Source organism: Emydura macquarii, unplaced genomic scaffold (genome assembly GCF_026122565.2).
Source record: "Emydura macquarii macquarii isolate MOO-44397 ecotype Brisbane River unplaced genomic scaffold, CSIRO-AGI_Emac_v2 contig_1253, whole genome shotgun sequence".
Classification (NCBI taxonomy): Eukaryota; Metazoa; Chordata; order Testudines; family Chelidae; genus Emydura; species Emydura macquarii.
Window position 1 is genome coordinate 47,163,624 of NW_027131390.1, and position 17,336 is coordinate 47,180,959.

General features: G+C 42.8%; 1 protein-coding gene across 4 annotated transcripts in view; it reads left to right on the forward strand.

Annotated features, from left to right (window-relative positions):
• Positions 1-215: 215 nt before the first annotated feature.
• The window catches only part of FN1 (fibronectin 1), a 71,412-nt gene continuing 54,291 nt past the window's right edge, over positions 216-17,336 (forward strand). For 3 of the 4 annotated variants that reach the window (XM_067548702.1, XM_067548703.1, XM_067548704.1), the window contains exons 1-10: positions 349-520; positions 2,183-2,311; positions 3,422-3,559; positions 5,934-6,065; positions 6,370-6,507; positions 9,317-9,475; positions 11,143-11,346; positions 12,206-12,385; positions 14,224-14,400; positions 16,082-16,234. In XM_067548702.1, the coding sequence (XP_067404803.1) occupies positions 385-520; positions 2,183-2,311; positions 3,422-3,559; positions 5,934-6,065; positions 6,370-6,507; positions 9,317-9,475; positions 11,143-11,346; positions 12,206-12,385; positions 14,224-14,400; positions 16,082-16,234 (1,546 nt within the window). In that variant the 5' untranslated portion in view covers positions 349-384. Of the gene's footprint in view, positions 521-2,182; positions 2,312-3,421; positions 3,560-5,933; positions 6,066-6,369; positions 6,508-9,316; positions 9,476-11,142; positions 11,347-12,205; positions 12,386-14,223; positions 14,401-16,081; positions 16,235-17,336 lie in introns of all 4 variants that reach the window. The other variant, XM_067548701.1, reaches the window with a different exon arrangement.

The window sequence follows — 17,336 nt, forward strand, 5'->3', positions numbered from 1 at the left end:
GCATCTTTTGTTTGCTTATTCCCCCCCTCCCCCATGACGTCGTCTAGGAGCCTGGACCAATCAGAGAGGCGTTGGACTAGCCAAGGGGTGTCCCGGGGTCCCTCCTCCCCTGGCTCTCTCTGTAGCTAGCCCTGCAGGGGGGGTGGGTGTCCCCGGCGCAGGGGCCTATATAAACCCCCTGGAGCCAGCGATCTGCCGCTCCCTCGCCAGCTGGAGGAAGAGAAAGGGACAAGGGAGGAGTGGAAAGGGATCAGCGCAATCCTTGTCCCTGCTGCTCGCTTGAGAAGAGCCCCATGAAAGTTGTTTGCCTTGGGCTTACAAAAGTGAAGAGCTCCCCAGCCCGCTTCTCTCCCTAGTGCCACGTCTCTCGCCAGCCTTTGGAAGATGCCCGGTAGCCCCGGGTGGCGGCTGCTGCTGGTTGCCCTGTGCCTGGGGACAGGCGTGCAATGCTCGCAGCCCAAAACCAGGAGGCAAACCCAACAAATAGTCCAGACACCGGTTCCAAGCGGCCAGAATAAACGTGAGTCTCGGGGGGGAGAAAGGTCCACCGCAAGTGTGTGTGTGTGTGTGTGTGTGGCGGGGGGTTGCTACAGCTGTTGGGAAAGCTTTTTTTGGGAGAGGGGGTGTCAAATTCTGAACTTTTAGAAATCAACCAAACCAAAATCTCCAGCTGCAGGCTGCAGCAGCCCTGGGAGTAGCTGCTTTTTGGTGCAAAGCGAATCCTGCTGTTTAATGCTGTGTTCAATGGAGATCCAAAGTGTTCTCAATTCTAGCGGGCTCAGGTTTTAGCTCATCCAGTCTCTTTTAGCACTTCCAAGCCACATTGCAGCAAGCATTGCCTCTAGAGCGCAAGGGACCCGAGGGCTGTGCCCTGGTGAGCTTGGGGAAAGTTTTCTGCTTGTGTTGGATTGTCTTTGAGTTGCTCTCTGATGCACCCCGGTTGCAGCCCAACTGGGACAGATTCTGCCACTTTTACTCATGCTAAGTAACCAATTGACTCTATGGGTAGCCCCAGGGGTAAGTATAGCATAATCTGCCCCTGTGTCTTTTGTTATTAAGGCAGAAGTATTAATGTAATGGGATCTGGTTTAGTTACAGCAAGCGGTGATGAAATGTATATGCCAATTTTTATTTGAACTCAACAGCTGCTATTTTCATGTTTCAACTGTGTGTGTATGGTTTTCATTCAAATCCTTAGTTAAGAAAACAGTAATTTTATTATTATGTGTACTTAAAAATAGCCTTAACAAAGCAAACCACTAAAACATTTCTTTCTGCAAGCAAAAATTTGGGAGATGTTTGCTGGAACAATTGCTGTAATGTTGTCACCTTTGAAAGCGTCTGGGAACTTGAGGCTGCAATCAGTGAAAAAGTTCCTGGCATGTGATATGATCTCTCAGAGGAAGTGGTGGAAGCCCTGCTGCTTGGCACACTTAGAACTGGACAAAACGCCTGTAAATGTAAACCTGGGAAACATTCCTGCAGTGGCGGGGAGATGGACAGGAACCTATCCAAAGCACACGGAAGTCAGTGGGAGTCTTTCCATTGACTTGAGTGGAGCTTTGGATCAGGCCCTAGATGAGTAGCCTTTTCCATCGCTAGATTTTGAGTCTGTTAACTCTTTGTTTCAAAGTGTCTCTAAACTCCTGTGCAGTTACTGCTTTATCTAATGCAGCCTTTCCCAAACTCTACCACATTGTATACCACCAACATAAAATGCCACCACCTGTAGAGGTGAGGGAAAGGGGCAGGGCTGCTTGAGGGTGGGGCTGGTGCTGGAGCAGCTCCTGGCCAGCTGCTTTGTGTGTCTGAGGGAGAGGGGGGCAGAACGGCTGGGCCGCAGCATTGCTTGGCAGTGGGGCTGGTGCTCTTGGCCAACCCCCCTAGCAGCAGGTGGATGTGTACCATTGGGAGGTGGCCTGCGTACCACCGGCAGTATGCGTACCACGCTTTGGGAACTGCTATTCTAATGTGGTGCAGAGTGACATTCAGGTGCTTGATTTTGCTTTCTCTGTGTTCTCCAAACTCCTATTGTCTCAGTGGGCGTGTTGCATGTGCAAAGCATCCAGGATCTGGACCTAATGCATATTCCATGCATGATTTAATTCTCCTTTTTTTCTCTTGACTGGAGCTCTGTGGTACAGGAGGCTAATGTAACCCAAAACTTCTGTTTCTTTTTCAGAGGGCTGTTTTGACAATGGGAGATATTATCAGATAAACCAACAATGGGAACGAATTTACCTGGGGAACACGCTAGTCTGTACATGCTATGGGGGAAGCAGAGGGTTTAACTGTGAAAGCAAGCCTGAACGTAAGTTGGTGGGAGTCACTATCTTCATGGTGAATGAAGAATGGGTCGTGAGGCCAATCAAAACAAGCATTAAAAAGTTTTAGATGGCTGACCCAATTCTCAGCTGATGTTAATAGGCACGAGAGTCAATAATGTATCTATGCTCATTTACACTGAGGATCCGGCCTGAGATTTTAAGAGACGCTCTTCATTAGACATGGGCCAGCTGCCAGAACCCTTGGTCCAAATAACACTCACCCCAAAGTCTGGATCTGAATCTGACCAGCCAGCTTCAATTCTATAATGAGCTGAACTGACCCTAGATTTGAAAATCCCTAACAAATGCAGACAGTATGACAGATCTGGAGTCAAACTTTGCAGCTCTGACATCTCTCAACATTTTATTGTGTTGCATTGTCTATAAGTTTTAATATGTATTTCATAGCCTCATGTTGTCAAAAGGTTTTTTTAAAAAAAGGTTTTAATGTTGACTTTCTTTTGCAACTTGTTTCACAGTCTAACTTGCATATGAGCTTCCCATATTTGGGTGTGAGGTTGAAGTAACTATTCTTATACCGATTTCTGATTATTCTGATACTACAATGGAGCCTCAACTATCTAAGTGTTATAGGGAGACATGGAATAAATGTGTATAATTGAGCCTTTGGATAAGAGAGATTTTTAAATGTAATGGATGTTGGGAGATGTGACCCTGTTTGGGACAACAGGGAAATTTGGGTAATCAGACTGAACAATATTTATTGGGCTGTATTCACTGGTTTGCTCTGGTGATGCAAAGCAGCCATAAACCTGTCTTAGCTAATTAGATGGTTTATAGCTGTCTTTTGTTGCTGGTGCAGCACAAACCAGCTGGTCTACAGTTGTGCAGAGGTCCTTGTTTGAGCCCTCAATGCTTGGATGAACTGCATTCTACTTGCTTTCATGCTGCCACTCTAATATGTGACTGTTACTCTTCAGAGAAAACTAGAGACATCTGCATTTTCCTATACAAGGAAAAACTGTAGTGGGAGAGGGAGGGGAATAGGAGTATAAATGGTTTGTGTTCTTGCAGTTTGAATGCTACAGCCTACACATTAATTCATGGTCACGTGGACTTTATTTTCCCCTCAGCTGAAGAAACTTGCTTTGACAAATACACTGGATCTACCTATCGGGTAGGGGAGACTTATGAGCGCCCCAAGGACTCCATGATCTGGGATTGTACCTGCATTGGAGCTGGACGTGGGAGAATCAGCTGCACCATTGCAAGTATGTAACAAAGATCATGTAGCTTGAGCGCTTGTTCTTTGGTGTCATGTTGCGCATTTTCCAGAGAGGTTTACGAGATATTCCCAAGCGCAGTGCATATTACTTAGGAGTATGGAGACTGGTGCAATGCCTGCTGAAGTCAATAAGAATCTTTCCATTGAGAAAGCTCATCCTCTTCACATGACTTCAGTGCGGGGGGCATTGAATGGAATTATGTAAGTGAGTAAGGCTAGCAGGATTGGGGCTTTAATTTGAGAGTAAATGTTCCAATCTATGACATGTTAAAAAATAGGCCAAAACTGTGATAGGTGTGTTAGTGCCCTGCCTATAAGACTAGTATAAAGTATGTCAGCTGCTGTATGCTTATTACAGATATCAGAGATGCCCTGGATTTTGATGGCAACTCTGGCATTTGCTCACTATAGAGAATGAAGGCCAAATCCTCAGCTGGTGTAAATCAGCATAGCTCCAATGATTTCAATAGATCTGTGCCAGTTTACACCAGCTTAATATGACGTGCCATAATGTGACTTGCGTGTCACACAGAGTCTGTGTGCTGGAGATTCAGGGGACCAGGAGGAGATGACTCCTATATCATTCCCAACATGCTTCTCCTGTCTTGGCTTCCTCACAATCCCGTCCCCTCTGCTCTCTTCTCATGCTTTCATTTTGTTGCCTCTCTATCTGGAACTCCTTTCCTTTGAGCAGTTGGGCCACTCTTTAAGTCACCTGTTAACCACTTCTCTTTAGCTCCTGGTTTAGAAACAGTTTCTGCTCCCATAGATGAAGAGCACTGGATCAATACATTTGGGAATCACAGCTTTATTGCATCTTTGATACAACAGAAAGTTTGGTTTGGTTTACAGTTTGTTTGCAACATGCAGCACTGCATGGTTCTCACAGGACATCAGAAGTGGACCATCAGTATTAGATGGAAGGAAATGCTCTGGGAAAGGCTGAGAAGCTAGTTCTGCCCCAAATTCAGTGAAGTTGCATTTGGCAGAACTGAGTTTGTCACAGAGTCAGTAATGGGGAATTTATAGTTCAAGATATTAAATGATTGTTAAGCTCTGACTTGCATTTTCTCATCATCATGGACCCGATCCAAAGCCCATTGAAATCAGCGGAAAGACTCTCCTGACTACAGTTGGCTTTGAATTGCTGCTACGGCTCAGATAGTCCTCTTAGGAATTAGACAAAGGTCTTGATCAGTGCTGTGATCCTTATCCAGTCATTTATCTTGAGAAGACTCCATTTGCCATTCTTTCGGCAAATGGGTCTATGCTAACTAGTAGATCTAAGATGTAGTTATTACAAATCCACCTGATCATAACTCTCCCATGCAGGTCTTTGAATTGGAGCACAGTATGATAGCACATTGAATTTTAGATTTATCTGGATTAATACCATAAATATCAACTATAAGGTCCTGTCCCATCAGATCTCCTTGTTCGCTAAATTCTGGCCAGCACTCTTGGGTCTCCTGGTACTAGGCAATTCCACAGTCCTAAGTCAAGCTAGTAGAAAGACCATTTATTTTCACTGCAAAAAGTTGTGAACCATTTTTTATTTTTCTAATTTTTGTGGGAATTTCTAAATGAAATGAAAGGTTTTGATTTGACTCTGAAGCTTTCATGTCAACTAAACTTGAAGAGAAAGTTTTTGGTTTGGCTTTTAAAAACGGAAATTTAAAAAAAAAGAAATTGTAAACCAAAACAAAATGAAAAATGGAATTTGAAATTTAAAGAATGGAATGTCTTTTCCTTAGAAGTGTCCCATCAGAAAGCCAAAAGTATTCATTTAAAAAAAAGACATTTTCCTAAAAAAGTAAAAAAGAAAAAATTGTTTTTTGATGAAACACCGAAGTCTCACCTGAGTTCTGTTGGTGACTGAGGAACTTTAGAAAGTGTCGATGATGCCTGTATCTGGAACTCTTTCTTTGATGTTCAGGGAAGTCCCTCCCTTAGATAGTAACTGCCAGCCAACCAAAACAAGGGCGATCGACGCTAGTGGTCAGAACAGGCATCGGGACCCAAGAACTAGGGTCAGAGCCAGAGACCGCAGTCAGCAGCCAATGGCAAGGGTCAAATAGGCTGGCAAGAACTGGAGCAAGCAGGAGTTCGGGGCCGAGGGCCACGGTGAGGCAGGAATAGTGGTGGCCAGCTGTGCTGATGAGGCTGCCTGGAGATTAGCTCTGCTGCAGGCCTGGATTCCTGACACTAACTCTTCTCCTCTTAGTATTTATCTTAGCTAGGTTCATTTCACATTGCCTTGGGATGCCTGCAAAGGATGCTGTTTCGAGGATAGGGGATTGGATTGTAGAAACTTCGTTCTGTGCTAGGTCATGACTCAAACCATTTTCTGTTTGCCACAGATCGGTGCCATGAAGGGGGTCAGTCCTATAAGATTGGCGATACCTGGCGCAGACCTCACGAGACGGGTGGCTACATGCTAGAGTGTGTGTGTCTGGGCAACGGGAAAGGGGAATGGACTTGCAAACCTGTAGGTATGTCCTGGTTTTGAAACATTTCTTTGAGAAATTAGGCTTTGAAAGTGTTTAGCAAAAGTCTGCAGACGAGGTCATTAAAACAAAGGATGTTCGTTTGAAGTGAGCACTGCCAGTGTCTACAATCATTTTCTATACTAGCAGCTCCCTCCCATACACCAATATGGGACGAAATAGGTGGTCATGATCCCCCTGACACCTATTTGTGACTCCCAGGGTGTTGCTATCTCCAGGATGAGAGCCCTGGTTAATAGAAATGTTTAAAATAAGTAAGAGAACCCTGTCTTTTACTCCATTCCCACAGGTCAGAGATGCTATGATAACACTGCCGGGACATCCTATGTTGTTGGAGAGACCTGGGAGAAGCCCTACCAAGGCTGGATGATAGTGGACTGCACATGCTTAGGCGAAGGCAGTGGCCGTATCACCTGTACCTCCAGGAGTATGTATCAATTTCTATTGCCAAAGTGCTAACGTTATGCAAAATGGTGGATGCACTTCCTTCTTCTGTAGCTCGGGTTCTAAAACGATGTCTTTTCTTATCACTTCTTTGGGGCCCTGAATGCACAAGCTAAGACACAAAATAAGAGAGAGAGAAAAAGGAAGACAATTTCAAGGGTGTGGTGTGCTTGATACTACCTAGAGAAGTAGGTGTAGTATTTGACTGCACCAAAAATGTTGTATGGGATGACCAGATCACAGTCTAACATAAGAATGGGTGGACAAGTCAACATTTGCAAGTGGCTTTTGCCATATCCTGTTCTGGAATCCCACACCCCTTGTGGTTACACTGTGGAGTTAGCTCTCTGTGTCTGTGATAAGTGGTTCTATTGTGGGTCCATGCTGTGCTTATACAGCAAGCTTTTGTGAAATATACATATAGGCTAAATGGCTATCTAGAGGGCCAAAAATTATGCACTGATTTACAGTCTGCATATCCCCCAGGAAGTCAGTGGAATTGTATGGTCTGTTACCCAGCACACAGTTTGGCTTAGAATTGCCCCCATGGAGAGAGAGGAAGATGCTTTTAAAGGGAAATAGCCACCTGGTTCACCTTTTTTGGGATTCTGTTGCTGTTAACTAATCCAATAATTCCTATAGAGATAAAAAAAATGCAGGGTGTCTCTGTTTGTTTTTAACATAATCTAGTGCTTCTGAAAGCCAAAACAATAATTATTTAGTCTAAGGCCTGGTCTACACTGAGGATTTTGGTAATGGTATGAACCTTTAATGTAAATTTGCTGAAGATATGCAAAGGACTTTTAACACCAGTGCATCACTTTTACATTACGACTTTGTACCAGTGCAACTACATTGTTGCAAAATATCCCAATGGAATCCCTATAAAATGTAAATAGGGCCTTTAAAAGTCACTTCTGCTTATTACCTTCTCTTCTACTATGACTGTAATTTAAAACAAGCTCTGTTGTGGAGCTATGACAATCTACACCATCTCAATATCTGCCTCAAGGTAATTTGACCTGGTCGCTTGTACCTTTGTTATGCAGATTTTGAGATTTTCCTCTGTAGCCTTTAAATGGCCTCATGCCCAATTGCCTTGGGATACAAAGCTAATAGCTTTTTGCTAATATAAACAATAGTACTGTATAGAACTAAAACTCAAGGTTTGGGATGAAAGCCGAAGTTCTGGAGAGAGATAGTCAAGAAATAAGCTATGAAACAAAACCAGCCTTGACAATTTCAACTCTGTTTGAAACACATGGGGGGGGGGGGGGGGAACCATTAACTGTCAAATGGGAAAGGACAAAGCATAAAAAGAACATGTTATGTGCAAGCTTTGAAGAAACTGTTATAAGCAATAAAATCAATTTGGCAGTGTCTTTCATCCCGTGGTTCTGGAGTCTGTTGTTGAACCTTATAGGAAATTGCAATCTGTTTGTTTTTTTTCCCAGTAGTGGGTTTTGAGTCTAAAATGTAATCACATATGTAAATACATTGTTTAAGTATAAAATGATAGATGTGGCCCACATAGTAATGATCTGTGGCTAAAATACAAGTATTATGGCCAAGATTTTCCAACGTGACTAGTGATTGGGGGTGCCTAAATTCTTGGGTGCCCAATTTGAGACATCTGATCTTCAGAGGGCAAGTTGCCTGCATTTTCATGTACATATAAATACATTATCAACCCTTCAGCCACTTGCCACTTTATTGGCATATACACAGTACTGTGTCATTTTGTCTACTGTGACAAGTTAATGTGTTTTCCACGTGTTAGTTTTTGACCCAATGTACTCTAGTTTAGCTTAATGGCAATCTGAAGTGATGCGTGCCTCACTCCACAGTTGTTCATATAGTAGGGGAGAGAATTTCTGACCCATGATGAAATGTGAGTCATTGTATCAAGTTGCTGTTGCAAGTGAAGGTAAAATGCTGTAATGGAAGAAGAATGAGTTAATCCATGTGGCTCTGCATTTAGCTAGAAGTACTTTATTATGCTATCATTTGAAACTATTTGCTCAATTCATCATGGGTTGTAGGTTATTAAAGACAACACGGAGAGACAGAGAGTTTAATATTCCCAGACACATGTGTAACTTCCATTAACTATAATGGCAGTTGCTTGCACATTTCTGGGTGAAGAATTTGATCCAAAGATACTGGCCCCTCAAACAGGATTTAGTTCCTTCCATGTGAAATAGGCCCATGAGGTTCAACGGAGCTCTGTCTACAGCATGCAATGACCATGCTAAGAAACCATTCAGAATTAAACATTAAAACTGGTTTCAGCTTAGCAGGGTTTTTCCCCACAATATGGATGAAGCAGAAAGTGTTTAAAATGGTTTTGAAAAATATTAGCCAGAGTGGGCAGTAACCCAGGAGTTGGTTTCCAAAAATCATTTTCATCACACTCTACCTTGTCACCACTGGGAGCAAAATGGTTGAAAACCATTACTGAAACCATGATTAAAATCAATGGGTGAAATCCTTTCCCATTTAAATCAATGGGAATTTTGACGTTGACTTCAATGGGACAAAGATTTCACCCAGTGTTTTAGAATGGCTTCCCAGGATGTGCCTTTCTGTAATACAGTCAGGGCTTTGAAGCACATGAATATCTTGATAGGGGTGATGAGCTCAGTAGTGGAAGATGAACTGTATTGTGGAAGATTAGTCATGGAATATCAACAAAGGACCTTGTATCTTAGCTTTTGCAATGGGGATGCTGATAAATATAGGAAAAACTAAGCCTGGCTTCCTTTGTTATGAATGTTTCCTTTCCTCTGCAGATAGGTGCAGTGATCAAGACACCAAGACTTCCTACAGAATTGGAGATACCTGGAGCAAGAAGGATAACCGAGGAAACCTGCTTCAGTGCATCTGCACTGGTAACGGCAGAGGCGAGTGGAAATGTGAAAGGCATTCATCTGTGCAAACTACTGGCATTGGTAAGTGGTAAATCAGTGGAGGCATTGAACAGTACAAGTCGCACAAAAAAGACTTTGTGCTGAATCACACAATACTGATTTAGGCAAAAATCTTGTCAGAGTTAACTAAAGTTTTGCCAAAGGAAGATCTCTAATATTTAGAGTCATATTCTCAGAGGAGACTAAACATTGTTGTCTTTTGTGCATGAGCAAATGACAGAATTCATGTATGCACAATTTGCATGCACAAAAGGGGTTTGCACGTGCAAATTAGAACATTTGCTTGTTCAAACCTGCAAAAAGAAATCGCATGCACCGCTTTATGGACCCATAAATAGAGGCTATATTTTAACTTCAGGTTAATAGTTTTGAAATCAATAGACTTTCTATAGGGGGGCTTACTTTAAATTTCCTGAATTTAAACTTGAAGACATTGTGGATGTCAGAAGTTAAGCTATTCATATATCAAGATAAATACATCCACTTAAGCTTAAGCTTTAATATGTCACTTGTGTATTAAATGAATTGTATTTTGTATATCAGAGCCTTTGATTTTTTTGTTTGTTTGTTTGGTATGGGTTTACTTAGTTTTCTAGTATACAGTGTCCTCTTTCCTAGGTTTATAGTAAAATATTCAGCTTCTAAAGCCCTCCTCAATATAGGTTCTTTGTCATTTTAAGGATCTGCTGTTTTTTTGCTTTCAGTGTATAAATCTAGCTTTTTCCTTTGGGTGGGTATACTAGTTTTTTTGCTAATAATTTCCTATGCTTGCTTTTACCAGTTTGGGTCCAGAATGAGAATGCTAGTATAGACAGGGCTCCAGGAAACCTCTAGCACTTGAAGAGCAGAGCTCAGAGCAGGTCTTAAACCATGCTGTGCTTAAAACTCCAATGTTGTCAATGCCAGGCCTGCACTTTTGCTCCCACATTGGCTATTGCAGGTGGAACTATCCTGAGGTAGGAAAAGTGGGAAATTTTAGCAAAAGTTTCTGAGTGTAGAAGAGGCCCTTGTGTCTCTTTTCGTATTACTCTTAACTAGAGCTGGTGGGAAAAATTTTCCTCTTGAGAATGTTTTTTGATGGAAAAATACATTTTTCCCCAAAATAGACTTTTCATGAACAAATTGTGTTTCTTTTGAGATTTTTCAGTTTCCCAATGAAACACTGGAAAAAAATAAATCCCCAACCAGTTTTCAGTTTTTATGTTTTGGGTTTTTTCCTCTTCTTTCCCTTTTCCTTTTTTCCTTCTTTACTTGGTTTCAATTTTTGGTTTCAGTTTTTTCATCAAAAAAGTAAAACATTTTCATAGGAAACTTACAATTTTGAGTTTGTTTCCCCTGTCCGTATCCTCCCGCAAATTTCCCATGGAAAACAACTGCCATTTTTTGACCTAATCTATGCACATTTCTTGGCCGTGCAATCACTATTGGGGATGGTCATTAGCATGGGTGGAGGTTTATTTCTTTAATGTGAAAATTCACTAATTGAAGTGCAAACAAATATTGTGAAAATGGAAAGTGATTAATAAACATAGCTGCAGATAATTATGCCTAAGAAAGTTAAATGGATTATAACTTTAGCAGGTTTCTCCACTGGAAAGGGCTTAAGACGTTAACATGATAGCACTTACCCTATTTTTGGATTTAAAGCCTGACGGTTATTCCCTCCTTTCTAACATTTTCTGCCTTAGGATCTGGATCTGGATCCACAACCTTCACAGATGTACGAACTGCACTTTACCAACCCCAGCCTCAACCCCAGCCTCAGCCTTACGGTCACTGTGTAACTGACAATGGGGTGGTGTACTCAGTTGGGATGCAGTGGCTTAAGACACAGGGCAGTCAACAGATGCTTTGTACTTGCCTGGGCAATGGAGTCAGCTGCCAGGAGACAGGTATGAGTTGTTTTTTTGTTTTTTTTCTTTTGAGGCTCATACCTAGACAAATCACGACCCCACTGAGCATGTGCTTAGTTTTAGCTACATGAGTAGTCCTAGTGGAGTCTGTGTTTAAGTGCTTTGTTGGATTGGGGCCCACATGTAGAAGGGCTGTCACTGGATCTTAACTACATAACCCTCTTTAGTGCAGCCTCTGAACTAAGATCCTGATATAAAGGCCATTGAAGCCAGTGGAAAGAGTCCCATTGACTTCAGCGGGTCAGACATTAAGAGAATTTCAGCAGTTGTTTTCACTTGTAGTGAATCCCAGTTTCTAAAGAGAGGAGGACATGCTCTCCTAGGCCAACACTCATAACGTGTTCATGTTAATGGCTCCTACATGCATTGAGGGATAAGAAAACCCCTTGGGGGGTTTGTCCCTCCCTAGAAAGTAGAATCTTGGGGAATGTATAAGGAGGGTGTTCTGAAGAGCATGCAAAATGAGGAACAGTGAACTTGGGGAAGGGAAAAGAAAGAATCAAAATTTCTTCCTGATTTTCATTATTTGGGGCCTGGTTCTCTAGGATAGAAATAACTCCCATTTGAGTTACATACATTCTGCAGTGAGAGAGTAAAGCCATGGGAAACAGAATTGGTAACTTTATTTATACTAAGTTGCAGCAGTATGTTTTTTGGAAGAGGATGTAGGTTGAATGATGATGTTACAGGGCTAGATCCTCAGTTGGTATAAATTGGCCTTGGACAATTGAAGTCAGTATCAATTTGTACCAGCTAAGGATCTGGTTACTTTAGAGCACAAAGAATTGGAGTGGGGACATTGAGCCATAATATAACGTTTTGTTTTGCTTGTTTAAAGCTGTGACCCAAACCTATGGTGGCAATTCTAATGGGGAGCCATGTGTTTTGCCGTTCACCTATGGTGGGAGGACCTTCTATTCTTGTACCACGGAAGGTCGATCGGATGGACACTTCTGGTGCAGCACAACCTCAAATTTCGAACAGGACAACAAATACTCCTTTTGTACTGGGCAAAATGGTAAGTTCATCTAGAGAAATGTATTGGAAAAATAGGTTGAATTTCGAATATCTGGGTGTAGTTAATATAAATAGTGTATGGGCCAGATCTTCAGCTGGTATAAATCGGCATAGCTCTATTGAAGCTTCTGATTTACACCTAAAAGAGGACAAGGTAAAAATGGTAGCTCTGTAGATTAAAATGACAGAGCTGCTCAAGAGATGAATAGTTTTTGTGAACATATTCCCCATCTGCCCTGCATCTTGCAAACATTAAACTCCCAACCCTAGGATGTGGAGAAGGTGTCAGTTACCCTGGAGGAGTAGGAGTAGCTATGGACAAAGGGAAAATGATGGGACTATCTGTCTATCCTTTTTCCCTTGGGGGTTTTCTCTAGCTAGAGAGGATTTCCTCCTGTAGTATTGTATGGGAAAGGGCCCAGATCAGCATTTTTATTTAAGAAAATCTCTGCGTCCTATGGTTGCTCTCCTTACCTGACCTTAAAATTGGAGCTGTTAGCCAGAACACAGCTCACTATCTTTGAACCGAGGGACCTTTAGGTGTCTCTTGTCTGGTTGAATTTCAACCAGTCAGACAAGAGCCCGGGCCCATATAGGCTATGATCTGATCTGTGTAATCTTCTGATGTCTCTCCCTCAATCCTGACTCCCCAGACAGGTTGCCTTATATAGCAGCAATCCTAATCTGCCACTGGGCAGGGGTCCTGGGGCATGACTAATGCAACATTCTACATCAACTGGGGGAAGAGGGGCAGTGTTCCTTTTACAACAGATTTACCTGTATAGTTGCATATCTCAGGAAGCCCATAGACCTGCCAAAAGACAGCCACCAGCCGGACAGCTGAATTTCTGCTGGATCTGACCCTAACTGAATCATGGCTGAAATTATTCATAAATGGGTAGATTTAGTAAAGTGGTAAAATACGACTTCTCAGATCTGTCATTTTTTTAGCAGCATTTTACTCGCAGGGGGATTTTTAATATCTTCTGATTTCTTCAGATGCAAATCTAGATCCCTTTCCATCATGTCTCATTTATTCTATTTTAAGAGAATTCATGGAATTCCGCTGCTGTGGGTTGCATTGGTGCTAGATTTCTAAGCAATCCCTTGTGCTCCATTGTGGGGAGGCGGGGGAATCTCAATATAGGAGGACACAAGTAAAGGCTTCATTCTTCATTCTTCCTAGCTATTTGTACATCACTAAGTTGTAACCCTTTCCTAAGGGTTGTGGTTTTATTTAAAGTCATTGGGCACATCCCAGCTCTCAGTTAAATCCATCCAGCCCCATTTACTTCTGTGAGGCTGCACAGGTGTCATGGAATGGAGAGAATATTTGACTCACTGGGCCAGCTCCTTGGCCTTACTCCGGGTTGTTCTTCACCGCCTTGTTGGTGCAAAGAAACTGCAAAGCAGGTGCATCTGGACCTCTAATGATTCTCCCTGCCAGGGGGATCTATGGACTTTGTGTTACAACTCCTATGCTAAGGCTTTCCCAGGGGGCCTATGCAGGATTTCCCTACTTCTCAACAATTCCCATGGCCAGGCTCATTCTTTGTGTGTGTGTGTGTGTGTGTGAGAGAGAGAGAGAGAGAGAGAGAGAGAGTGAAAGGTGCTTTATGGTTTTACAAACCCCTTGAATGTGGTCCAGCCTTACACAAAGTTTATATTTACAGAATCAAATGAGTCTCAGTCAGACAAGAGGGTTGCGGTTACTCTGGTGATGGGCACATGCAAATTGAGTGTCAGTGCTATGTTCTGAAACAACTCCCTGCTTTTCTGAGGAGGATGCTGGCTCCATGACAGCTCTCTCTCTTTTTTACTCCTTTTTCTTTTCTGCAGTTTTGGTCCAGACACGGGGTGGCAACTCCAACGGCGCCTTGTGCCATTTCCCCTTCCTGTATAACAACCGCAATTACACGGATTGTACTTCTGAGGGACGGAGAGACAACATGAAGTGGTGTGGGACCACCCAGAACTATGATGCTGATCAGAAGTTTGGCTTTTGCCCTATGGCTGGTAAATTGTGGAGGCGGGTGCTGGATTGGAAGATCTCTGGCTGGCCGGCTGGTCTTCAATCCATCGAGGTCTCTTTTCAAGACCAGTGGTTCTCAGACTGGTCTGTGAACTGCAGCTGGGTTGTAGAGTCTTTACAGGTGTCCACTGAGCTGCATCTATCACTGTGGTGAACCAGACACCCTTGTTTCAGTCATTAGTGGCCTGCCAGGTAGTGGTCACTCAATTCAAGTTTCTTCTAGGGCTCCTAAAGGGTTTTTTGATCAGTGACTTTGATATTACAAACAGAAAATAATTTACTTTGCCCATTTGCTGCAGTAAATTATGGGCCAGATCTCCACGTGACGTAAATTGGCATAGCTTCATTGATGTCAATGGAGCTATAGAGGCTTACACCAGCTGAGGATCTGGCCTTCTATCAGCAGAAGCCTTCTCCCTTGCTACTTACTCATCCTTTCGTCTTGCCTGATCTTGCAATTACGGATGACCCTGTGTTTCTAACATCAGTCTGTTACCATGGCCGTTATGCCGGTCTCAGTTTGTGCAAGTCTTAGTGATGTCAATAGGAAGTGTGTGTGTGTGTGTTTAGATCTAGGGCAGAGGCAGGCACGAGGATTTTCCTGCCAGATCAGGAGGACACAAGGTAGCTGTGAGAACCCATTTTTAAACACCAAACCTTTTATCACTAAATAGCTCTCATGCTACATTTGCTAGCCTGCATACAATGCAGTGTGGAAAAAAGGAAACTAGTTTACACTCAGAAGAGTGCTTTTTATGTGAGGATCTCAACATTCTTAACAAACATTAACTGAGCCTCACAGAAGCGCTGGGATGTAGGTGACAGGTACAAGGATCATTCTTCCCACCATTGAAATGCAGCCACCTTTGGGATGGAACACAGCCAGTGTTAAACAGCGCCCAGGGGCGCGCTATAACATTTGAACATGAAATGGCAAAGAAGAATACCCTATTCAATTGAAAATGTGAAGGCAATTTTATTTCAGCAGAATGTAATCACCTGTGTTGGAATTTGGCCAGGACATAAAAGAACAAATTCTTTAGAAAAGGTAATTTTAGGTGAAAGTGTAGGACGAGGTCTTCAGCTGATGTACATTGTCATAGTTCCAAATACTTTAACAGAGCTACAGAAGCTGAGAATCTGGTCCATACTTTTGGACAGCTTGGTAGAAAGCTTGTGACAAAAGACATTTCCCTCCACTCCTGTTTACCGAGAGGTAAAATGACAATTAAGTGATACGGTTTCCTCTTTCTTGTGGTCCTTTAAAGACAACATGCCTGGTCTTCACTCCCTTTGTGCCTTGAATAGATACTTACATCTGTGTAAAGTGAGTGCCCAGTAATGGCAGCTTTTACACCCACTTTGCACAGCCATCCATAACTACACAAAGCAGTGGGCCGTCCTTCCCTCATCTCTGTAGTTAGAGCCTAACCGTTTTGGAAGTAGAAAGACTTGACTTAGAGTGAATAAAATAATGTCAGGGACTTGCATTTAGAGAACATCAGCACCTAGTGAAAGTGGGATTTGTATACATAGTGAGGCCATAAAACACCCACATTAGGGTTTGGAACCTGTAACACAGTGGGAAGATGCATAGCAGATTATATGAATGTTTGTGTTCATGGTAACTGCAGCTAAATAAAACCCATTACATTCCTTGAACAGCCCATGAAGAAATCTGCACAACCAATGAAGGTGTCATGTACCGGGTTGGAGACCAATGGGACAAACAGCACGACATGGGCCACATGATGAGATGCACTTGTGTAGGAAATGGCCGTGGCGAATGGACCTGCATTGCATACTCCCAGCTCAGAGGTCTGTGTCTTAACTTATGCACCAAGGGCCTGATCTGGCTCAAAGGGATTCTTTCCATTGGCTTCATTGGGAGCAGGCCCCAAAAACTGATTCTACATCAGCAGGTCTCACTTGCAGAGATCAGGTGGGATATTTGTAAAAAGATCTAGATGTTGTTTACGTTCAGGAATAGTGCCAATTCAGCACTCACAGGTAGTAAGTTGAGGTAAAGCTCGGTTAGCTTGATCAATGCACATCCCTTCATTCTCTCGCCTACATTTAAGGGTCAGCACCATTGCAGCTACTCTGATTGATGAGTTAGGGCTATTCTCAAGTGCAGACAAAGCCCCTGTCTAGTCTGAAGTTTGAAGACAGGGTTAAAGGGCAGTGCAGTCTTGTTTTGCTATTCTGCAGTGAGGTTTTTAATTCCTCTGTGTAGGATGAATTACCTTTGCAGGCTAATCTATATGAAAAGATGACAGGACAATACTGAGATTTCATTTAAGCAGCCCAAGTGGGGAAATGCTTAGACAGCACCAAAAAAGACTTCAAAGGGGAGAGCGTAGACATTTGATCATCCTAAAGCTACTTATAGCGTTGGATTCATGTCTGGAAAAAGCAGAGTGGGTGCTGTCAGAGAGCCAAGAAAAGACGCTAGCACCACTGCTGAAATTGGATATAATTTATACGGAAAGGCACTCTCAGGGGCTTTGAGGCTTTCCATGCGTTTTGTGCAGAACGGTGAGTGATGCACAACTAAAGGATCTGCTGTTCAGTAAAATGCCCTTCTAACTCTGCCTGAACGGCCAGCGCTCTGCTTTCTGGTCTCTGAAGGATGGGTCTGCTTCTGGTAGGGACAGGGGGAAGAGAGTGAAAGGAAACTGTCAGGTTAAAGCAACTTCTGCTGAAAAGAGCGAAGTTTCCTAGTCAGGAAAATGATTTCCTTTTCTTAAAAGGGGGGAGAGATTCTCTCAACACTGCTGTTAGATCACATCTGTCTGGGAAACCTCTGTGGCCCTTTTTGTAATATCAGAGCATTTATAAAGCCTCAGTGGATGTAGCCTCACAACACACCAGTGAATCAGGGAAGTACTCTCTTCATTTTACCGATGGGAAAGGGAGG